The following is a 25,231-nucleotide window of genomic DNA, read 5'->3' as shown; positions in this document are numbered from 1 at the left end:
ACCAAGATGATTATGGGACTGGAGCATCTCCCTTATGAGGAAAGGCTGAAAGAGCTGGGACTCTTTAGCCTGGAGAAGAGAAGGTTGAGGGGGGACCTGATTAATGTTTACAAGTATCTAAAGGGTGGGTTTAAGGAGGACAGAGCCAGGCTCTTTTCAATGGTTCCCAGTGACAGGACAAGGGGCAGCGGGCACAAGCTAGAACATAGGAAGTTCCGTTCAAATACACAGAAAAACTTTTTTACGGTGAGGGTGACAGAGCACTGGAACAGGCTGCCCAGGGAGGTTGTGGAGTCCCCTTCTCTGGAGATTTTCAAGACCCGCCTGGATGCAGCCCTGAGGGATGTGCTCTAGGCAATCCTGCTCTAGCAGGGGAGTTGGACTAGATGATCTCTAGAGGTCCCTTCCAACTCTGAAGATTCCGTGATTCCGTGATTCCGTGATTTACGGAGGCAAGTTCGGGTGCTTTTGCTACTGTTCTGCCTCATGGTGAGGACATTTTGATTAATGCTTGCCACTTACAAATGTACTTCTCCTGGGGGACATTATTTCTAACTTGCAAAATTGCCTTTTCCAGGAGAACAGAATACTATTGGGCAGCTGGCACCCAAATCCTTCCCAATAACAGAGGCATCTGAAGGTAGAGAGAAAGCAAGTTCTTCGCTATTTAAATAAAGCTGTATCTATGTTTCAGTGGAGCGGTACAGAAGTTGGAAAAGAACTTTTGTAGTTACCTTGAGTTTTACTTGCAGAAAATTCTCTGCTTTGTTTATATAAAAAACCTTTGGGATGCTCACATGTCTCTGCCAGCCACTCAGTAACTCTCATCCTCTAATTTCAGTTCCTTGAAATGGAGTTTCATCAAGAAAAGCGTGTACTTAAGTCTCCATTTCTGTGTCACGAATTTTATTCAGACTCAGATCTACCCTAGAAGGGTAGTTGGTAAACCTGATACTTAAAAGGTACTTGAAAGACTTTTTCCAGAGAGTTGGAGAAAATAAAGATAGTGAAATTGGTGACATTCCTAGGGCATAACCAGACAGAATCAGCCTTTGGCCAGACAGGTTGGTTGAATAGTGTGGGGTTTGCCTCCAGAATAAGTCATCCAAACATAGATGCTTTCATGCAAACTAGTTGTCTAAATCCCCATGCCAATGAATTCATATTAGTTCAAAGATAATTGGCTGTTACCATTTGAGACATCCACATGGGACCTACAAGAGAATTGTGTTCTCCTGGACAAGCAGCTGTAGGCTAGGCAGGAGAGCCTAGGACCTCTGAAAAGGTATTAGATACCCATGTTTAGGTGAGTTTGACTCAAACTGAATACAGTGTACGGAAGGTGGTGAGTCACTGGAACAGGTTGCCCAGGGAAGTTGTCAATGCCCCGTCCCTGGAGGTGTTCAAGGCCAGGCTGGATGGGGCTTTGAGCAGCCTGGTCTAGTGGGAGGTGTCCCTGCCCATGGCAGCGGGGGTGGAACTAGATGATCTTTCAGGTCCCTTCCAACCCAAACCATTCTATGATTCTATGATCCTATTGTGCACCAACAGAGACGCAACACCTACCTAAACTGAGGTGTCTTGCACTCACCTAATCGCACCCCAGTACGTACCAACAAACTCTGTACTCACTGTAAGGGTAAGGTTTAGTCTCAGTATATATAGTCCATTAAAGTATACACACTGGAAACCACAAATATCAGAGCAATCCAAGTAGCTCCTTACTATTTCTCAAGGGCAACTAGAGGACATCCAAACAGGGTTAGGGAAGATACAGAGTTTGGAGAGAGTAACCTATCACTTGGCTTTCTGAGACTGAGAACAGAGTATCAATGAGTCATGAGTTTTATATTCATTATATTCATTATATTAATTTCTTTACCTTTTGGGCCATTCTGTGTCCAGAAAAATATATATATTTCCTTTCTTTCTCTCCTTCCCCCAAATGGAAAAAAAAATGTAAAAATTTCAGTCATAAAAATTCATCTCACCTAATACATATATCTAAAATGTATCTGTCAAAGGCAGTCACGTTAATGTCCTATTATAGTCAATGCAATGTGATTTATCTCCTTTAGGATTGGTATCCGTTATGAAGGAACTTGTCCTCTGGACGTCCCTATTTCTCTCTGTTGCCTATAAAAATAGTCTACAATGATAGCATAGTATAGCTAGCTAACTTTTATAAATCTGAGGTAAAAGTCAGGCCTATTCAAATTGCATTATGGGATGAAACCAAAGATTAAATCCTGGTCCCACTGAAAACAAGGGTAACTGAGAACGTCGTGGTCTGACTTACAGGGTTGAGAGCTCAAAACCCAGAAGCATCATTTGCTGCACCTAAATGTGGGGCTGGCAGCCTGCAAGTAGCCTCTGAGCACTGGTTTTGACACCGATAACGAGTCCATCTGCATCTTGAGTAAAATGATTTCTTAATTTGACTGTTGCCTATATTGTTACCAATCTCAAAAGTGTACTCTGAGATTGTGTCCAGACTTGGAGCTCTTTGTCGATTAAAAGAATGATTTAAAGGTATTAAATTATTTTTAATTGAAAGAATTTGTAACCACTTAACATTTTTTAATATAGGACCATTATCATAATACACTGTTAAAATTATTCCACTGTGCAACACTTCCTTAAGATTAAGCGACCAAATTCTTTTTCTCGTCCTATTCAGTTTAGTTCCTTAAAGTTAAAGAAAATCGCAAGCTGCACATAGTTACTGTAAGAACGAGAATAGAAAATAATATAGAAACAAAACCAGTGATAAGCTTACATAATATGTCTGTGAGTGGGTTTAGGGGGCTGACGGAAATTATTTGACTTGAGTGATAAGGGTATGTGGGAGTTCAAGAAGAGATTTATTTTTTTCTTAAGTACAGAATTACAGCAACAGTGTAAAAACGTTTGAAAAACGTTTTCAAATTTTCTATTTTATTTCAATGTAAAAAGAGTAGCCCAGTAAGAGTGACTCTTAGCTTTTGGAGCTCTTTTTGTCTCTTACTGTTTTGATGATGTGACAAATGCAATCTGTATTCCTGAAAAGCTGCACATATATTCTGTAAATGAAACAGCGTATAGCTAAAGGTATATTTTTCCTTCCTACAACCAAAAAACTGAGGTTTTTTTTTCTTTTAATGGAACTTCAGTATTTTGGAGGCACATAGGGACTGTTGAGAAGAGCAAAACAGCTGTCAGCACTTTGCTTTGCCATCCACAGGATGCTGGTTAGGCTATAATTTCTCACTAATTAACTGATCTAAAATAGAACCCTTTGTAACTAGTCCATCAGCAATCCATGAGGTTTGTGTTGCCCACATCTCTTTTAACTTTGGCAAAGGCTTACAGTTTCTGACCTTGATGTCTTGTTTGATTTGCATTTCTGTTTTGAGACTAACATTAATTACACTGTCAAAACAGATTTTATCGTTTATGTAACATGGGCTGCCTACAGACCTAAGTTTCCTCAATATGGAGGTAACGACTTACGCACTGAATGACTTGATTACAGTAATTCCATTTATGCTGTTCTCCTCCTGGGAGATTGCAGTGTGTACTTAAGAGTCCAGCTTTTTCCAAATTTAGTGGTCACATTTCCACTTAATTGTTAGTTTCCTGTACAAAGTCAGATAGATGTACAGAACTTAAGCCTAAAAGGATCAGCTCTGAATATTGAGTCTCACCTGATGCACACAAAGATTTAAAAAAAAAAAGCCAAAAAACTCACCCAGTAATTTTGCCTTACCCCAGTAAATTCTGATTGAGGTTACGTGTCATGCTAATGATTTTGGTCTTTTTTCTCAAGGGCTATATAGATTCTGTTTAAGCAGAGAGATGTCAAAAACAGGTGCTGCTTAAAAAATAGCATTTTATATTGGATTCATATGGCATTGTGTCTCAGTGACATGTTATTTTGAAAAGCTCTTTTTAAAAGTCATATATAAGAAGCACAAATCTTGCCTATGTCAATAATACATTATGATAATGGTCCAGATCCTGAGTTTGCATGAATTGGTCATATTCCACTGACTTCAATATCAACAACTTCAGTGGGATTAACAGCATGGTCTAGCCCAGCGCCCGCCCAAAACTGTGCAATCAATTTAATAACTACAGAAATACAGAGGGTTTGCTTTTAACACCTTTGTGGAGATACAAAGGGACCTTGGGCCAAACTATGACTAGCTGCTGTGTGGTAGCTCCAGCAGAAGGGATCAAGGATCAGGAAATTAGGATCCTTGTAGGCAAATGTAGGCAAATCCCAGGCAGGCTTGCTTTAACAGCCAGCTCAAAGGGGATGTGGAGCAGAGGAGATGAAGCTCCCACCTTCAAGACAAGAGAAATTATGTCCCAGTGCATACCAGAGCCCTACCAGTGCTGTCACAGGGCTGGAGTTTGTCTCACCCCTATAGGCATTTCAAAATTAGATGTCCTGATCTGAGCTGGTTGTCCTTGATTCCCTTTATGGTTGACGGAGAAAAGTAGGCACCTGCACAGGATGATTCATTTCCTGGTAAAATAAGCATTTAAGATGGGTGAGAATTGCCCCCAGAATTGCTTATTTTTGTCCCAGTAATTCTAAAAGAGATCAGACAACTAACTTAGACTTGGATGACTGTTTTTTAAGTGACTAATGTAAGGTGAGATGGATTCCCATTTATAGTTCTCAAATACTGGGTATGTCTTGAAGGTATGCCATAATTCATTGTTACTAAAAGACCCTACTGAAAGAACTGGCACAGGATAAATGCAGCATTTTGCCCCCATAGACTATGGCAACACGAGACCATCGATTAGCATCTGACTTTAGGGTGTGACAAATAGCCACATTTACCTAAACTTAATACATGCAAAATGACCCATCAAGAAAAAAGGTTAGGAAGTTATAGATATCTACAACTCAGACCAAGCTTTGGGTTATGTAGTTTAAATAAAATGCAGACCAACAGATAAACTGTGCTGATAAAAGGCATCTGGGTGTAGGCAGTCTTTCCAAGAAAATACCTCGCAAATACATCACTGTGAATCTATCAGCTGTTTCATACTGCTTAATCTGGAAAGCAAGAAAGAGGGTTCTTTTCACGGACATCCAGGCTCAAAAAGACTCTCATCTATTGAGAAACTGCCTGGTCCCTTTACTGGCTAGGATTCACCGTGGAGGGCTGAATAAAAAAAGGGAAGAAGCAGGAAGCTAGATTAATAACTAAAATAGCTCTCTGATTATGTTTGAGGGAAATTTATCTCAGATTCAACCAAAATAATTAATTTATTTAAAAACAAAAGTCTCTCTTGAAGTTCAAGCACAGTATGACATCGGTAAGTTTTAATGACTATTTCTGCAAGGTTTGAATATCCTTACAGTCCAAAAAACCACTCTCCTTACCTTTCAAATGGAGAAACTCCAGAACATGGAAAGCCCTCAGAAGTTACAGGGTCTTTCGCTAGCAGAGCAGCAAGCAAAAGTATGCAACTGTCCAGGGAGCAGCAAAGAAAAGGGCTGGAGAAGCCCGGGCTGTACAAGAACGTGACGTGTCTTCCTCACCTGCCCTACACTCACGTAGAGCCGATGTTTCAATTTAAGTGCAAAGTGGGTGTGTTTGAGAAGTATTTTGTAGGACTTTGTGTCAGCAATAGTGTGGTGAGCAGGACTGGGGAAGTGATCATCCCCCTGTACTCAGCACTGGTGAGGCCCCGCCTCGAGTGCTGTGTCCAGTTTTGGGCCCCTCACCACAAAAAAGACATTGAGGTGCTGGAGCGGGTCCAGAGAAGGGCAACGAAGCTGGTGAGGGGTCTGGAGAACAAGTCTTATGAGGAGGGGCTGAGGGAGCTGGGGGTGTTTGGCCTGGAGAAAAGGAGGCTGAGGGGAGACCTTATCACTCTCTACAACTACCTGAAAGGAGGTTGGAGAGAGGTGGGGGTCGGTCTCTTCTCCCAAGTAACAGGCGATAGGACAAGAGGAAATGTCCTCAAGTTGTGCCAGGGGAGGTTTAGATTGGAAATTAGGAGAAATGTCTTCATGGAAAGGGTTCTCAAGCATTGGAAGAGGCTGCCCAGGGAAGTGGTTGAGTCACCATCCCTGGAGGTTTTTTAAAAGATGTGTAGATGTGGTGCTCAGGGACATGGTTTAGTGGTGGTCTTGGCAGTGCTAGGTTAACAGTTGGAAGCGGTGATCTTAAAGCTCTTTTCCAACCTAAACGATTCTAAGATTCTATGACTTGCTTTTACCTTCAGTTAGCACTGCCTAGGGTCAGGTAGTGGAGCAAAACATTTTTTCCTGTGCCGAGCCTGAGCACATACTGCTCTGACATTGAAAAGAGAAAGTAGACCCCAAATCACCGGTGTAGGTCTTTGAGGTGGTCACTGGTGGCACACAGTGAAAACAGCAGACTTGGATCCAAACAGACTAATTTACCTTAACCTTTTCCCCTTGTTCTTGCTGATTACTTTTTCTTAACTAATTAGCTAGAGGCTACACATGTCAAACCCAAGAATTTCTAAATCATCTTGTTACAACTGAACTTTAAAGATATTACTGATCTAAGAAGGAAACCCCTGTCTAACATTTCAGAATTTGACTTTAGGAAAAGCCAGATTTCCTTTGTAAAAATTAAACTGGCTTGTTTGACGCTGCAGTCTCCTTTTAATTATGTTTGGCATTGGAGACCTGTGTATAATGGAAGTTGACAATGGACATATATAAAAAGATATGTCCCAAAATCTCTTTTAAATAGGGACCTGTATTCTTATTTTTGACATCCATGGCTTGGTAGAAAAATCATCAGAGAGTTCATTCTTTTTGTGGGAAATAAACTCTTTTAGTGGCTGAGATTTTTTTCTCAGAAGTCCCTTTTGATTTCTTAATGGTCTTTTAATGTTCATCATTCTTTGTTTTCAGAAGTAACTGTTATGGATCCATAGGTACATTTTTATTTTAAGAGTAGCTCAGAGGTTCTGATGACCGTGATGGAGCACAGTGAAGAGATTTCAGGGCATTTCAAGGACAGCCATGTTAGTTGGGACTGTAAAAACCTTTGGCTAGAACAGAGTTTGTGATGGTCAAAAGACTATACCAATAACCGAGTACTCTTTTCATACAGGATTAGATTTAATTACGGTCTCTTTGTCCTCTTCTGGAATGGTGTCAGGGTTAGCATTCACCTTCCTTGTGCAAAACAGAAGATCTAGCATCAGCCTGGGAGTCTGCACCATTTCTCTCGGTGCTGTGGTTCCTCAGAGAAGCCCTGTCTGCCTGCAGCCGCATGCCCCTGGGAGCTCTGCCTCCAGGGCAACTCCACACTCCCTGAAGAGTAATTATCCTCCTTCTGAATAAACCTCCTTACAAAACAGAAAATCCAGTTTACTCCTGCCGTGTCTCATAAGGGACAACCGTCTCCTTTAATTGATGGTGCTTTCATGTAAATTCATCATCCAGTTAACTTTGTGATCTCAGCCTAAATAATGTTATTTTGACTAAGTGCTTAGTGGTTATATTGATTTGTAAAAACCCCTCAGGTGACTCTATCTTGCAAATGGACCAACAGCAGTGATTTATTAAAAGGCTGCCTTTTGAAAGGTGTTCTGAATGTCACCTACGGCCACTGATATTTCATCAAATATATCACGTCTTTCTTTCTGCCTTTTGTCTGTGAATCTCTATGGATAACCTGAAGGTATATCTAAATTGAATTATTTTAGTCATTTTATTTCCAGTACAAACTGTGTTGGCACTGAAATATGGGCAGAGTAACTGACTTATTTCTATGGCTGTAGCAACAGTAACCTTAAGCAAGTTTAGTCCAATGCAGTGTAGATTAAGAGGGATATTCTTCTTCCAGGGATATCAATTAAATAAAAAATAACCCTGTTACTTATGAATTATCAGGAAACTTCCCTTGGATTGCTATTGTATGTGTACAAACTGTAAAATTGCCAGTTCTCCAGGGCTGGGATTGTCTTTGTGGTTACTCTCCAGTATCGCCATAATGCCTGATACTCTGGTTCTGACTGATGCTTCCTGGCTGGGATCACAAAGGGCATAAGAGAAATTAATGCGGTTTACAGGACAGGTCCCTTGTAGCCACCTGTGTGCCAAATTCAGCACTGATAGGCAATCTTGTATGTGTGAGGGTCATCTGGTGGTTATGGTATCAAATGTAAGTCGTGTGCTAGGAGAAGATAACTGGAGCTGGCATAAATGGGCTCTGCAGTCTTTACATAAAGGCAATGATCCTTACAAAAACAAATTGACGTGTTACACTTTTTTCCTGCCTGAGTGACAAATTAATGCACGTTATGCTGCATTGCTACCTGCTCCTTTCTCCTAAACAATTTATACCTGGTTTTCATCATCGTTTAGTCTAGCCTGCTATGAAGCAGCACAGAACCATTTTGTTTTCTCTCCATGTCTCTAACAATGTCCTTCCTTAAAGGAAAATCCAGTGGAATTTATTGCACGTTTATGTTGAAGTGGGGCAAGTACCTGAACAGTTAATACTTTGATTCAAATGGAAATCTCAAATACCCATATAGTTTAGAATTAGAACAGTTTTTTACCTCTTTTATTATTTTTGGTTGATGATCATAAGCTAACAGATGGAGATAGGCTTTTTCTTATGAGCTCCAAAAAGATATTTTTCCTGCTTTATTAAAAAAGGCAAAAAATAAATTCAGCTTTCTATATTAAGATAGCCTTTGAATACAACTGGAAGGAAAAATTTATTTTCTTTTTCGTAATTCCTTCTGTGTTTAGTTTAAACATTAAAAAGAGATATTTACCTCTTGTGCCATCTACTTTCTTTTTATTTGCATTTCAAAGCAGATAGAGATTTTACAAATTGATTAACAGCATGGCAGAAGGCTGTTGCTTTTGCTTTGCTTGGGCCTCATTGCTCAGCAACAGGATTGGTGAGAGAAATATCCAGAGTGCCCAGCATACGGATACCAAAACTACTCAGAAAACTAAAGAAATCAGAAATCTATGGTCATCTTATGTGAGCCACAGGAAAAAACAGAAGATTATCCAGGACTGATGTTTTATATCATAGAATCATAGAATGGTTTGGGTTGGAAGGGACCTTAAAGATCATCTAGTTCCAACCCCCTGCCATGGGCAGGGACACCTCCCACTAGACCAGGCTGCTCAAAGCCCCATCCAGCCTGGCCTTGAACACTTCCAGGGATGGGGCATCCACAACTTCTCTGGGCAAAACACCAAGCATGTTGCTGCTTCCGCTGAAGTTCACCATTTAAATCAGTCTAAAGTCACACTGCGACAGCTCAGCCTTCGTGGTGCTCTGCTTTCATGCCCCCGTCCTTGCCCTGTGTTTCATCCCTGGCCGCTGTGCTGGCTCTGACACCCAGATTGTCCGGAAGACAAGGATCCTCCATCCCAGTCTTCTTTTTCCCAGCACCAGTGCCCTGGATGGAGTTACTCGGGCACTGTCCTCGCCCAGTGCTCGGTGCCCCGGGGCTGCATTGCCCAGCACCAGCCCTCCCTGCGGGGGCGGCAAAACCAGCTCTGCAGTTCATAGAATGACGGACCAAAAACTGGGGAACACATGAAGCAGCGCTGAGGAGGTTTTATGTGCTTTCTTTGAACTAATAACCACTAAGGCTAATAAAATTTGCAACGTAGCGAATGATGCAAAACTGACAGGAGCTCTTGTCCATCAGCTTAAGAAGGGGATGATAAACAAAAAGGAAGTTAATTTTCTGTTAGGAAAAGAAAATGTTTCCTCCCATATATGATACGTGGTACGCACGACTGCTAGGGCCGAGAATTGGATGTGATAGAAAAAGACATTATTGTTGATAATGGGAACATTCACAGACATAATAATTAATGGGAAAAAAATTTGAAGGTGACATAAAATTTCACGCCTCAGACCTTAAGCCAATACTTATTTATTAGACACCTAAAACCATGCATGAACAGTAAACTATGGATTACAGGGTTACTTTTCTCCTTTAACAAGCCCCTAATCTACTATTCAGTCATCTCTTAAATCAGCAACCCATACCAAGTTTATCTAAGACAAGTCTTGGTCACATTGCTCATCTAAGTTATCCCATTTACTTCACTAAGACTGCTTGAGTGATGAAAGCAAATAGAATTTGGTGGCAAGATTTGCCTCGCAAATTCACACCTCCATCCTCTTACCTGATTTTGTTACAGTCTCCAATTAGTCCCAGATTTCTGTGGCTCTGAAACTGTTGTTCCAGATATGAACTCATTAACTGTGTAGAGATGGATTTTTTTATTCCCTGCTCAACATTTGATCTCTGTGACTGTAGCTTAGAAATTAATCGGATTTCTTCCTGCCGTATTTCACTGCAAATATGTAGCCAGTTTCTCACGAACTTTCAGTCTTTCTCCTGGTTTCTTCTCCTTGCTGAACATCTGTGGGTTTTTTAACTCCTGTTTAGTGCTCATGATCAAATGCTTGCCAGAATACTGCAGTAACTGTAATACTTGGTGGCTTTAAGACATGTCACTCCACTGAAACAATCAGAAATTTCCAGAATAAAATACTCAATCCTAGGGGGAAAAAAAAAAAAAAGAAAGTGACTGTTTTGGCTTTGCGACAAGGAGAATTTTTCTTTTTTAGAAATGTAAATGAAGATTAAGTTAGCTCTGAAGAGTTGCAACAGAAGTTTAACATTTATATTCATTAGACAGAGGAGTGATCTGCTGCCTGAGTAGTAGGGATATACGTGCTTGTGATGTTTCATTATCACATTTACCATATGTTTCATTATTCACTGCTATTCTTTTGCATGAAGACAGACAGTAAAAAACAGTAAATTAGTTATAGCAGTGATAACCTGTCTTATGTTACAGGTAAAAATAGCTTCCTGTTCTGGATTTCACTCACCCTATTTCACCCCATTGTCTCTATTTCTAATGTTTCCCAGCACTTTGATCACTTGCATCTGCCTTTGCAGGGGGAAGGCAGGGGAGCAGTATTATGGCAACTCTCTTAGTGGAAACGTTCCTTAGAGCCACTGCTCGAGCTCATAAGACAGTGTCTTAATTTCCAAGCTTTACAGCCTCTCCCTTCTTTCGTGAACTTTCTGTATTGCCTAAAGCATCTTAAAAATATTGGGTTTTTCTTTCTTCTTAACTGCTGGTTACAAAACTGACAGGAGATAAGATTGGTGATAGGACAACAAAACGGCACTTCAAAAAAAGCACCCAGTCTCAGAATCTGAAGAGCATGTTCGCACGTGTTTCACTCTGTTAGAGCAATTTAGCTCAGAGCAAGACTCTCTTTAAATCTCTATCAGAATTGAGCGGCATCAGTAGTAATTCACAACGTGCTTCAAATGAAGGTTTTCACTTCCTAGCTCTGCCTCGCTCTCTTTTCTTTTTTATGATCACCCTTTTATTTATGATTAATGAGAATCAAAAAGTAAGAGTAGTTTTCTCTAGGCTCCCTTTTCCCATAGGCTAGCCTGGTGATACAGGCTCAGCAGTCCCAGGTATTAGCAAATTTCCTAAACTGGTCTTTTCTCTCCAGAGAGCTGCAGCATAGCCTTATATCAAAAAGCACAACTGGAGAGTCACTCCTTCTAACTTGGCTGCTCATCAGCCTATATGTGTAAAATGGGAAGAGGAATTCTTGTAGAATCCCTTTTGGGGCTCAAGCAGCCCCAGTTCCAAGGTTACCTGAGCCACTGCTGCAATGCCCAATGCATTTAACAACACCAGAAAAAGGCAAACCTTTTCCTTAAGTCATTCATTACCCTGGTCTCTGCACATATACGTTATGCTACTTCAGCATTATTGATACAGGAAAACATAATACTTTTCTTTATCTTCCTGCAGTTATACAAGAAATGGATGGGACTTGATTTTCCTGTTCATGAATATGGAAAGCTATATCATGATGCATTTTTGTATCGGTTGCTAATTTTATGAATTGTGATTATATGTGCTGACACACCAGAAGGCTTTGCCGCCATACAGCGAGACCTGGACAGGCTGGAGAGTTGGGCAGAGAGGAACCCAGTGAAGTTCAACAAGGGCAAGTGTAGGGTGCTGCACATAGTGAGGAACAACCCCAAACACTGGTACAGGTTGGGGGCTGACCTGCTGGAAAGCAGCTCTGCAGGGAGAGACCTGGGAGTCCTGGTGGACAAGTTGCCCATGAGTCAGCAATGTGCCCTTGTGGCCAAGGCCAACGGCATCCTGGGGTGCATCAAGAAGTGTGTGGCCAGCAGGTCGAGGGAGGTCATCCTCCCCCTCTACTCTGCCTTGGTGAGGCCACATCTGGAGTACTGTGTCCAGTTCTGGGCTCCCCAGTTCAAGAAGGACAGGGAACTGCTGGAGGGAGCCCAGCAGAAAGCTACAAAGACCATCAAGGGAATGAAGCATCTCTTTTGAGGAAAGGCTGAGAGACCTGGATCTGTTTAGCCTGGAGAAGACGGAGAGGGGATCTCATCAATGCTTATAAATACCTAAAGGGCTGGTGTCAAGGGGATGGGGCCAGACTCTTTTCAGTGGTGCCCAGCAACAGGACAAGGGGCAATGGGCACAAACTGGAACACAGGAAATTCCATCTCAACATGAGGAAAAACTTCTTTACTTTGAGAGTGGCAGAGCACTGGAACAGGCTGCCCAGAGAGGTGGTGGAGTCTCTGTCTCTGGAGACATTCAAAACCTGCCTGGACGCGTTCCTGTGCAACCTGCTGTAGGTGACCCTGCTCTGGCAGGGGGGTTGGACTACATGATCTCCAGAGGTCCCTTACAACCCCTGCCATTCCGTGATTCTGTGTTTCTGTGCTTTGTGAAAAAAACACTTCCATAACAGAAATGCTCTTATTAGTACTGAAAATGTATGTTGGGCTTAGGCAATAAGAAAATTCAGCTGTGTGATATTAATGACTAAGTATCTATCTCTCTGAAATCTCTAAAATTTTGTAAGGAAACAGTATTGGCACAATTCTGCATCTGTAGGCCTTTCTTGGATGTTCTATTGAGCCTTTTGCTGCAAGACAGAATCTATGTTAAACCAGCCTCAGACCTGCCCTGCTCATCAGATTAAAAGTCTTAGTTCTGCTCATGTGTATCCAGTTCTCCCAGTGTTTCAGACCCATTTTTATATCTATATTTCCATATTCTCTACATTTAAGTAATCCCCCTTCAATGTATGTTCTAAGCATTTAAGGCTTACTGCAGAATAATAGATAAAAAGTCACTGCTTTTGGTATTACTTGCAGGTTTTGCTTGTTGTCCAAGTATCTAGTACCTTTGCATATATGGTAACATTTTTTGCATGCCTGGAATTTCCTTTTATTAACTGTACTGTGGATATTTTTAAAACATACACTTCTTGTGTAAGTAGCCAATCTTGCCTAATTCCAGCCAGTACACCTGGAAGTATTTTTAAAGGTTAAAGTGTGGCATACCATAAAGTAGAAGTTTCTGAATAATACTTTGTTCCAGTATGTTGATGCTACTTTCTTAACACACTGTATCAATACGGAGCCCACAACTCAGGTGATAACAAGAGGAAAAAAGAAATATTCCTTTATTTCTCTTATCAGCTTCACCCCATACAGAGACAACCTCAAAAGCCCCAGTGTGTACCCATCTAGCACAAGTCTTAACACACACAAATCCTCACTAACTCTTTCATCTTCACCGTAGTCTGGGACTCCCATTTCCACCCCTTGCTTCCTGGTTGAAATAAAATGTTGCTGTGGATACCCTTCTGACTCTGAGAGACACATTCAACTAATAGTGAAGTTCACAAAAAAGCGCTATGTTGCACCACCCTCATTTTTAAGTAGCATAATCTTAATGTTAAAGTGATTTCTGTTGAGAAGTTTCCAGCAGGTTAATCTTTATTTCTCTTTTTTTTTTCCCTTTTTTTTTAAAATTCTTTCCATAGCTGTAACTTACACAAGTTACAAAAAAACACCGCCACCGGTACCCCCTCGTACCACTTCCAAGCCACTGATCTCAGTCACGGCACAGAGCAGCACAGAATCCACCCAGGACGCATATCACGACAGCCGGACTCAGAGGATTTCCCCGTGGCCGCAGGACGGGCGAGGGATGTACAACTCCACCGACAGTTTGGACAGTAACAAGGCCATGAATCTCGCCTTGGAAACTGCGGCTGCGCAGCGCCACGCGTCCGAGAGCCAGAGCACCTCGATACGAACCAGTGACAAGGCCATTTTAGTCTCCAAAGCAGAGGAGTTTCTTAAGAGTCGACGTTCCTCTATAGGGATCCAGGTAGCCTATCATTAACATTTGTCTGTGATGAATTGCTTGCCTCCTTTCTGTAAATAGCATAGAATGAGTCATTCAGCTTCACTGGCTCTAATAATCTAACAAACAACCCCTGGCTGCTTAGCGTTAATTGTAATTCACATCATGGCAACGTGGCTGTGCAGAAAAGTCTTCGGCTAATATGCTGTACCTGGAAGAAAATGAATGAATAAATCTCTAGGGAGGTTACCTGTCATTAACACTTGATATGAAAATTGTACTGCAGAGCTACAGGTGAACAGCATGTTCATCTCCTTCTCTCCATGAATTCACAGCCCTTTTTATAGAATTACGCCAGCTTTAAAATGCTTGACTATTTTTTCCATTATCTTTCCCTTTTGACCTTGGAAAATGTGTAATGCTGCTGGATCTTCAAGTTATTCTACCTAAAAAGAGCCTCCCCCGCCCTTACTTTTAGTTGTGCTGGGAGGAAGGTACGAAGGAAGAGAAAGAAATGTGCTGGTGTACATACAGCATAATTACAGATGGCGGGTAATGAAACAACATTAATAAACACGGTCTTTGAGCATTCCTCCATTTCTCCATCAAAACCCACAATGTTTATTTTGTCTGACAAAATGTGTGTCAGACTGTGGAAAGCTCAGTCACGTTGTGTTGTTTCAGGCAGATGAAATAAGACGATTCCAAATGCAAATTTTGATTGCTATTCCTTCTACTAACAGATAGCAATGGTCATTTGTTTAAATCTCTAGGAAATACCAAGTAGTAATAAAAATCAGAAAGCTGAACTTGCAAAGAATGCAAAGGCCTTGGAGACACAGGAGTAGAGAAAAATTTAGGCTTCTGTTCCGCTGAATATTTAATTCCAAGTAATTGAATATCCCCTTTTACATCACTGGGTTCACTTCTGTGCTTAAAAATCTCTACTTTTGACAGATCAACTATAGGGAAAATGCCATGTATTTTGTCATAGTTACAGGTATTGTAGAGACAGCAACATAAATCTTGAGAATGTAATAATCCGCGTAACAAAGTCTAGGGAGTGACTGTTTGTCTACTAGGAAGTATATTATTTTCTTTAAAAAGCAGTAATTCCATTTCCATTCATTTCAAAATACGATCAGAGAGAAGTGTTTGGGTTAAGCGTGTCATAGTTGCTGATTGAACGTCACTGTTTAAGATCTTAGTGTGGTATAATTTTGCTGTTCCACAATGTATTAGATTAATAGGAAGGCAAAGGCCTCTCCAGCAAACTGCTTGTCCTTTTCTTGACATAGAAGTATTTGCTTCTGCTTCTTTAGATGCAGAAGTCTAGAATGCAATCTACCAGTGACGGTAAAATATTCAGATGGCTACTTTTCAAATGTTTTACAAAGTAATTAGTGTATCCTAAATTGTTCAGAGAAGAGGCTTAGCAGATCACGGTGAAAAGCTCAAAGGAGCAGCAAGTAATTCTTGGTACCTTTTAGCCCCTAACCCGAAACGTACTTTTCAGAAAGGAATAGTGTCTGCTGTTGTTCTTATCTCTGCTTTACAGCAGCTGTGCATAGTGGTGTTTAACAGTGTCAGTGTCTTGCTTCAGTCAGCCCTGGTATTTCAGCAATTAATGATGAAACTTTGATTACATCCCTTGATCCTGCTTCTGACAGCAGGTGATGGCCAGTACCTTTCACTGGGCTCTGACCCTTCTTGGTATGCGGTGTGTTTAATAATAGGTGTTTATAATCCACAAAAACATCTGTGAAATGGTTTCCACGGAGGCAACGGATCTTCTGTAGCAACTTGTCGTCTGACGCTTGGCCCGTACTCCTGGTCCTCAGGTGCACACGCTGAAAAAGGCAAATATTGTTTGCAACAGCAGGTTTTAGGAGGATGAGCTGTTTGTTAGCTTTTGAGAAGTACAAACTGCTTGGTCGTACCATTTGGCATTAGATAAGGTTAAAATTGCAAAATTACTCTCAACACAGTATCCTGCGGGGACATTTTAGTTGTGTGGGGTTTTTTCTGCAGTAAGTTTCAAACTTCACATTAGTGTGAAAAATACCTTTCTGCAGCATTTCGAAGCAGAAAATGCATTTTGTTGTATTTCTGTTGCCAGGTTTGTAAGGAATAAAAACACAGGGTAGAATATTCTTATTGCAAACTACATAAATAGTAATTTATGCCCTCAAAATACAGTTGAAGTATTTAATGTCTTTTAGACTTCTGCATCAAAGCTCCGTAGAAAAGGATATTTTTTATTTGCATTTTTCCTTGATTGACTAAATGACTTGTTTTCTCATTAGCATGCCATGCCAGGGTAATGCATTGAATTTGCATTTATTTGCATTAATTTGCTATCAGGATGGTTAATTTGTGCATTTTTTAATGTTTCATTCCTTTAACACATTGGTGTGAGAATGCTTGCCAACGGAGCTTCGTATAGGAGTGGGGAGGCGCAAAGCTAAAGAATGACCAGCGATGCCTTTCCATGTGGAGCTACTATGGACCCAGCCTAGGGCTCCCGTGTCTTTGGTATATAGGAGTTGTGTACATGTAACGAATAGAATTCCCTTTAAAAAGTCCGGGCGTACTGGGCATGTGCCATAGGATTAGTATTCAGACGCACAGGGAGCCCAAGCTCCTAGGGGAGCACTGGGCTTACTGTGATGACCAGTAGCACCCCATCTGCAGGGACGGAGAACAGCACAGATACGCTAACACATCTCACGGTACGTTAGTCCCAGATGGGAATTTTTGTCCTGTCCCAGATGGGAATTTTGAACAGAAAAAGCTGCAGAAACAAAGCTTTTCCAGTAAATAGGTGCTAGGGTTTGGGGAGTTTTTTCACTCCCGTATTTAAATCAAGAGGAATATCGTCAGATGTGTCAGTAGGCCCTGGAAAAAAAATGCTGATTCCCAAATTCAAGCGAATTGCAAAATACCGCTTCTGGGATTAAAAATTTAGTCATCATTTTGAAGAATATATATATAGAAAAAAGTATAATACTCCAGTAATACTAGTAGCTATAGTCTTCATATCTGTCTTCCACCATGACAGCAGAAGAGTAATCAAAGTATTTGAGTTAAAATGGAGGGTAGGGATTCTTTAGAGTTAAATAACCACTGAGTCAAGAACAAGGTTATTGCTAATATATTTTCAGGGATTTTTCTTGCGCTTTTGCACACCCTTGTATATATGCTAATGATTAACATTCAAAACCTGCTCTAGTTATAAACCATTTCATATTAAAAGCATTTGGATTGTAAAATATATGTGAAAACATGTCAAGAAATTGCTCGTTATTTATTTCAAGTATTTCAAGCCCTTTGTTTCTTTATTTAAAAGACATCAGGACTTCTCAAACTTAACAGAAACCCCGGAAGCAGATGAGTTGGAAATAAATGTTGTAAGTGTGGAGGCTGATTCATGATGGTGTTTTTGGAGATGAGCACTAATTGTAGCGTAGGGAATGGATTCTGTCATCTTCATTTATCGTCAGGAGATCACGCTTCAAAATATCTAGGGTTTTTTTAATCTCCAGAATCTTCATTAAACAGATCATTCAAAAGCTGTGTTCAGGATGATTAGTGCAATAACTCACCTGCCTTATTTTTTGTGTCAAAAGGGCATTTTCTGCATAATATGTATATATATATATATTTAATGAAAGTACTATCATATGGTAAAAACTTTGTTCAAGAAGCTCTGAAGTCTCAACCTGGAATTACCCTTTAAGGCAAAGCATTTTGTACCCACGTGGCATACTTACTTAGATGAGCATCTACATTTTCTTGGTACTGTTTAGGTTACACCATCCTTGTAAGTGCTCTACTTCAGTGTACACATAGCAATCAGAAGAAGTATTCATATTGTCTACAGGAAATGACCTCAGGTTGTGCCAGGGGAGGTTTAGATTGGATATTAGGAAAGATTTCTTCACCAAAAGGGCTATCAAACATTGGTACAGGCTGCCCAAGAAAGTTGTTGAGTCACCATCCCTGGAGGTATTGAAAAGATGCGTAGATGTGGAACTGAGGGACATGGTTTAGTGGTGGACTTGGCAGTGCCAGATTAATGGTTGCACTTGATGATCTTAAAGCTCTCTTCCAACTGAAACGATTCTATGATTCTAAGTCAGTGAAAGTTTTGATAACACGTCCATGGTACAGAGGGTCTAACCTGGCCTTTAGAGTTAAAGAGCTATACATATATATGAGTCAGAATTCAAGGCTTAGCTGGTTAGGAGAGTTCCCAGCCAGTGGTTGCATTTTGTCCTCTTCATTTGTCAAAAAACTTAGCAGCTGGAATTGTAGTTAAAACAAAGCTATGGTTATTTTAAAGCCATCTAGTTTTTTACTCTTTTCACAAATTACGGTCGCTTGTTTTCTTAACTGCCATCTAACATAATGAAACATTCAAAGTGAGGAAGACACAGATCGCTGCCTCGCAGACTATTTGTTGGTTCAGAACAATTTTCCACTTAGCATTAAATGCACCAAAAAACTTATGAGCAACCACTGCTGTGCGCATTATTTTGTTATTACTCTCTCATATTAGCTTGACACGAATCCTGTTTCTAAATTCTGGCATGCGTTTATAGCAAAAAGTGCTTTCTTAAAAGACCAGCGGAAGTTTTCAACCCGTTTTAGGATATTCTTGCAGTAATTAGCACTTACTGTGCTGTGCAACGTGTTTGAGCAGTCCAGATGTTCTGCTGGGAAGTAGTGGAGTAGCAAAATGGAGCCCTGTGGTGAGGCACAAGAAATCACTCAAGCATGAAAGCGTAGGTTTATTTTGGTGTGTTTCTAAAAATTATTTTGAGAGAGTATATGTTTTTTGGCTGATAAAAGTATTCCATCCGTTAAGGAAAGCAGTAGCAGTTAGTACTGTAGTTTTATTTGAAGTATTTTTCCTACTTTGAAGTCACTGCATACAAATGAGATCTCCCTGTACCTAAGAATGGTTATCTGCTTTCACAATTACATGTACTTGATCTATTGTCAAATGCAGTGTTTTCTTCCCTTTTTTACTCTTGTTATCGCTGAGGAGCCTATGCAAGAGAGGAAAGGTGAATTATTTCCCTTCCTGTGCATCATCAGAGAGATTGTTTATTAAATTCTAATTATAGAACAAATCGGTTACAGCAGCAAAAACCCATTGAGGGCAGTGAAGTTGCATGGGGAGAGATAATGTGGCCTGAAGGACTCTTATTACTGATGCTTATGAGAGAGATGCAAAAGGCACCAGGTTAAAATCTGTTTTCCTATGCATTGAATATATTAACTTAAAGCCTCCCTTAGCAACAGTATGTATGGAAGCTTAAACTGGAATTTGTAGGACACTACAATGTTAAGTTGCAGTGCTCATGTTTAAGAGTAGAATAATACTTTAATACAGAAATAAAGGTTGCTTTTAAGTAGTTAGAATTATCAGATAAAAAAGCTTAGTAAATACTTTGAAGGAATAATTTAGTTCATGCATCCTTTTCTAGAATGGGTGCCTATCAACAAACCAAGATTGGTTATAACAGGCAAGTTATTAGGAATAGTGATTGGCATTTATTCAAATAATTTTGTGTTAGTATAATTTACTTGTGGATCATTTATTACCAAGTCAGTGCCAGTATCTGATACTTCGTTTTCAAATTTTGAGCTGTATCAGTCAGTAGTGACTGATGACAGAGGATTCATGGTATTGTCTGCTCCTTGTACTGGCAGCAAAAAATGGAGGAGAGTGTTTTGCCTTTGTGAAAGGTTAAGACGAGTAAGACAGAAATGATCTCAAAAATAAGTTTATTGTTAATATTATAAGCCTTATGAACATACTATAAATCCATAAAACAATATTTTTCATGGCATGAAGTGACAAATTTTTAAAGACGTTTTAGTTCTATGTTTGCAAGGAGAGAGGAAGATGACCTGCTATATTAGATCTGCGCCTTTCTTCTGCTTTTGGTCAGTGTCTGGCTATTTTTCTGTTTCCTCTTCTGTGTGAGTCTCCCTCATAACCCAATGGATCTATAATTTTCTTCTATTATAATTTGATCTATTATTTTGCTTTACTGAGGTTGTGGCCCGAATTGCAAATATTAAGGCTTTTAGAACCCATGCAAGTATTAAAGCAATAATGAATCATGGAGAATAACAACAGATTTATTAAGACTTATTTGAGTTTCTGGAGCCACACAATCAAACCAAACTTATTCCTTTTTCTTCTCTGCTCATTTGAATCTAGCCTGGCCAATCTGATTAAATCTAAAGAGTTTCCTGCTGTCTTCTAGCAGGAGTCTGTATAATATCTGTCATTCAGAAATGCAATTTATTTGTCCATTTGTTTCTTTGTGAGTGCAAATTATTTTGTTACTTCCCACTTTTACTTGTGTTGGCATTTGCCTTCATTTTCCGGATCTATTTTTTTTGTTGCTTGGTACAATATTTGCAATCCTAGATTGCACACACACACACGCAAAAGGGCATTCTCCTGCTGTTACGAGGCACAGGGAGGAAATGAAGGCATTAAAATATGAAGGCAATCATCAGGTCATTCAGTCGGTGTCAGCCTTGGCAAGCTGGAGGGAAGGATAATTTGGCGAGAGTTTATATTTAGAAGTAACTAATGTCATTTTTATTTTGATACCTGGGCCATCGTTTTCCGGATAATTCTGTTTTGAATAAAATTTTAGAGCAGATTACTTCATTTATGCCTGTAAATTCTAGATGTCAATTGCACATTGGGCAAATTATTCAGGATATACTTTTAGGTGAATACCAATAAGAAAGCACTTGAAAACAGGTAGATGAAAAAGACTTTTTCTCGATGTGTTGCGTCAATGGAAAGATACCAGCCCATCCAAAATATAAAAGGGAAATCTGCCTCCACACATCAGAAGCAGAGTTCAAAAGACCTGCTATCTGTTACTAAACCAAACAATGTAGTTGGTAAAAACAGATATGCTTTTGATACGCAATATGGAAGAAAAGTGTGCGTTGCCAGTCTGCCTACTTTGTTCCAACAACATCAATTGGCCAAATTGATGTTATCCGTAGGAACCTTTTCTTGTTTATATCTTTAGACCCATCATGTTTCCAACAGCAGTATGTCTGGGACACTGAGACGTTCTTGTGGAAGGCAAAAGTCTCTTCTCTGTCTATTGACCATTGCTCACCTCCACAGTGTTACTAGCTGTATGCTAGCCCTGCAAGCATGAGTGACCTTCCTTAGCCTACTTCCATGTCCAGCAATCTGGCCTCCACATCATCCCCCAGGACTCATTCAGTATGTCCCAAGGAGCACAGGATGTAGAAATGGTCATCCTAAGGATATCGCTGTGCAGTGCTTTAGAAGGAAGTAAAGGCAAAGACTGACACGTGGGGAGATATCAGCTTGGCTTCTTTTGTCTGGCTTCGGCTTAGGTCTGGTCTGGCACACAATGTCCTGTCCCTCCATGCTGAGCCATGTGAGAGAGCAGGAGGCCCTGATGAATCCTGTGTTCCCATCTGTTCAGCTTCTTCAGCCTGGCCATCTACAAATCTCTTTTCCCTTGTCAAACCTTCAGGCTTGTAATGCTGTGGAGCCTGTGCCTGCATCACTGACACCATCATCAGGAGCTGCAGTTCATCCAAAAAAATTCAAGGATCTTGATCAACAATCCCACAAGTGGAAGTAGTGATGTTGGTCCTTTCCTTGGACCCAGTCCAATACAATCATAGAATAGAATAGAGTGATAGAATGGTTTGGTTTGGAAGGGATCTTAAAGGTCATCTTGTTCCAATCCTACCTTCAACTAGACCAGGTTGCTCAAAGCCCCATCTAACCTGGCCTTCAACGCTTACAGGGATGGGGTATCCACAACTTCCCTGGGTAACGTGCTCCAGTGTTTCACCACCCTCACAGTAAAGAATTTATTCTTAATACCTAATCTAAATCTAGCCTCTTTCAGTTTAAAACTCTTACCCCTTGTCCTATCACTACACTCCCTGATAAAGAGTCCCTTCCTGTCTTTCCTGTGGGCCCTCTTTAGGTACTGGAAGGCTACTGTAAGATTTCCCCAGAGCCTTCTCTTCTCCAGGCTGAACAGCCCCAACTCTCTCAGCCTGTCTCCATAGGAGAGGTGTTCCAGCCCTCTGATCATCTTTGTGGCCCTCCTCTGGACATGCTCAAGCAGGTCCATGTCTTTCTTATGTTGAGGGCCCCAGAGCTGAACACGGTACTCCAGGTGGGGTCTCACTCCAGGTGAGAGAGCAGAGCAGAGCAGGAGAATCCCCTCCCTCGACCTGCTGGCCACACTTGGTTTGGTGCAGCCCAGGATGTGGTGGGCATTCTGTGCTGCAAATGCACATTGTTGGCTCATATTCAGTTTTTCATTCACCAGTACCCCGAAGTCCTTCTTGTTAGAGCTGCTCTCAATCTGTTCATCCCCCAGCCTGTATTGATAACGAGGATTGCCCTGACCCAGGTGCAGGACCTTGTACTTGGCCTTGTTGAACTTCGTGAGGTTTGCACTGGCCCATCTCTCTAGCCTGTCCAGGTCCCTCTGAATGGCATCCCTTTCCTCTGGAGTAACTACCACACCACTCAGCTTGGTGTCATCCACAAGCTTGCTGAGGGTGCAGTCAATCCCACTGTTCATGTCCCTGACAAAGGTTTTAAATAATACTGGTTCCAATACGGACCCGAGGGATACCACTCATCACTGGTCTCCACCCACACATCAAGCCACACTCTTTGAGTGCAACCATCCAGCCAGTTCTTTATCCACTGAGTCCACCCATCAAATCCATGTCTGTCCATTTTAGAGACAAGGATGTTGTGTGGAACAGTATCAAATGCTTTCCACAAGCCCAGGTAGATGATGTCAGTCACTCTTCCCTTATCCACCAATGCTGTAACCCCATCATAGAAGGCCACCAAATTTGTCAGGCAAAATCTGCCCTTAGTGAAGCCATGTTGGCTGCCCAACGCAATCCTAGCTGTGGTCCAGAGAAATACAGGTGTACTGACTTTATCATGCCGTCAGCATCAGCATCTTACCTGGTGTGAAGAAGCCTCAAGAACCCCCGCAGAGTCAATGACTCTTTCCATGCCTTGGGATTGCCATTCACAATTAAGTTACACTGTGATTCTTTACGCTGTCATTAGACCTTGTCAGAAGCACTGCCGTGTAAGGCTGTGCACAAAGACCCAGTCTCTTCTCCAGTCTTTGACTAACTGGTTGTTGCACTTTGACATTTTCTTCTGCTTCTATAAGGAGAGCCATGCAGCCTCAAAATCATCCTGACTACCTACTGTTCGTAATGTCCAGGTCGGCAGTTTTGTCTGTTCTACTTCAAACTTCTGAGGCAGGAGATATAAAAGGAAGACCCTGTTCCCTGTGTCACTGCCCTGAGAGGTATTACCCTCATCAGTGGGACACTCTGCCTGCTCACATAGTTACCTTCCACTGTGTTTATTTTGAACACATACTCTGCAGAAGATCCATCCTCTACCTCCTGTCACAGCCAGTACTTTGTTTCCATGACTTAGGAAACAAAGTGCTCAGACCTTCGTGCATCCTCTTGGAGAATGCATGAAACTGAGTTTCCATAACCTGACATCAACGCTACCAGGTATCTGACTACCTTTGCTAAGTCTGTAAGGCCACAATGAAACCCACTAATATTCCCTGGTAATTACCTGTCTCCTGCCTGTTCAGTACCAAGACAATGGACTGGAAATGCACGGGAGATTTCCTGTGCAGATTTCCTATATCACTATTCACTATCACTATCACTTACTTTAATAACCACTGCATCTTCTGAACATAGGAAGAAATCTTGATTTTGAGATCATGGTCTTAAGCATCCCTCCAGTGTCACTTTCCAGACTGCCAAGTGCTTTCTGTTCTTTAAAAACAGAAATTACAGTCTCCTTTGTCACTCTCCTCCTCCAAGAAATGCTTCGTAGTGACTCTATCTGAGATCAAGATAACTTCTTTGGCTTTTTCATAGGTGTTACATGATGCATCAGATGTGGCTTGGAAGGCCATGGTCTCTGCAACTTTAACCAGATCTTCCAGTCTTCTTATCTCCAGAAGGAGACGAAATCCCTGGTTGAAGATGTGCCCTTTGATGGCATTATTTATTGTAGTTTAAAGTCAGCAAGTTCCTAAGTTACGTGTTTTAACTCAGACTGACTCTAGTTGCTTTGGGGACGAAGCCAAATACCATAACTCTTAGCAACAGTTTCAACTTCCTGACCACTCCAGATGTTGCTATGGGTTTCAACATCAAAAGGCTTCCTCCAGAAAATGTTTCCCCACCTTGGACATCATCTTCCTGCTAGCACTCATACAGGCTCACGCAAGAGCCACAGTCTCAGCATTTTGTGTTATCTGCTCTTATTCACCACCTACCATCTCCTCTCCCTTTGAGAGTAAGTTGACTTCACTCTTCAAAACACGTCCATGCATATTTGACTGAGCTCCCATCGCTGTAGTCAAGGCTGCAAGTGTAACTTGCCTCTCTGCTCCCCCCCAACAGGCTAGATGAGCGTCTCATTCTTGGCCCAGTTAATTCATTTCTGCTCACCTGTCTCTAACGAAGATGTTTTATACACAGCTTTTCTCACATCCCTGAAAGGGCTAGGTGAGTGCATAGTCCCTCACTTAGACTTGAACTTATTATTAAAGACTCTTTTGGACCCTTCTATGCTTTAAATAAGGGTGTCTTTCCTGATAGATACCTCTTGCGCTAAGAAACTGGACCTTATGGCTGTTCTACTTATAGCAATGTTCCTTCAGGAGAGGTTGACCCTCCAAGTACAGCTTAAGCTTCTCACCCACATTGCAGCCAAGACCTACCTTAACTAGGAAACCAGCTTGCCTGGTTTTTGGTTGGTTGTTGTGCGTTTTTTTTCCCCCAAGCTGCTTACCTCTGTGGTTGAGGCTTTTTTTCACTGCCAACGTCAAGAGGGATCTTTTTTTTATACTGACAACATCAAATCCTGGAGACCGTTACCAAGTCTGA

General features: G+C 41.1%; 1 protein-coding gene across 35 annotated transcripts in view; it reads left to right on the top strand.

The window, feature by feature from the left end:
- The window catches only part of DLGAP2 (DLG associated protein 2), a 480,112-nt gene that overhangs the window by 423,884 nt on the left and 30,997 nt on the right, over positions 1–25,231 (top strand). For all 35 annotated transcript variants that reach the window (XM_074581683.1, XM_074581678.1, XM_074581677.1 and 32 more), the window contains one exon: positions 13,899–14,248. In XM_074581683.1, coding sequence (XP_074437784.1) covers positions 13,899–14,248 — 350 coding nt within the window. The remainder of the gene's footprint in view (positions 1–13,898; positions 14,249–25,231) is intronic.

The sequence above is a fragment of the Larus michahellis genome, chromosome 3, assembly GCF_964199755.1.
Source record: "Larus michahellis chromosome 3, bLarMic1.1, whole genome shotgun sequence".
Taxonomy (NCBI): domain Eukaryota; kingdom Metazoa; phylum Chordata; class Aves; order Charadriiformes; family Laridae; genus Larus; species Larus michahellis.
This window is presented reverse-complemented; position numbering and strand designations above follow the sequence as displayed.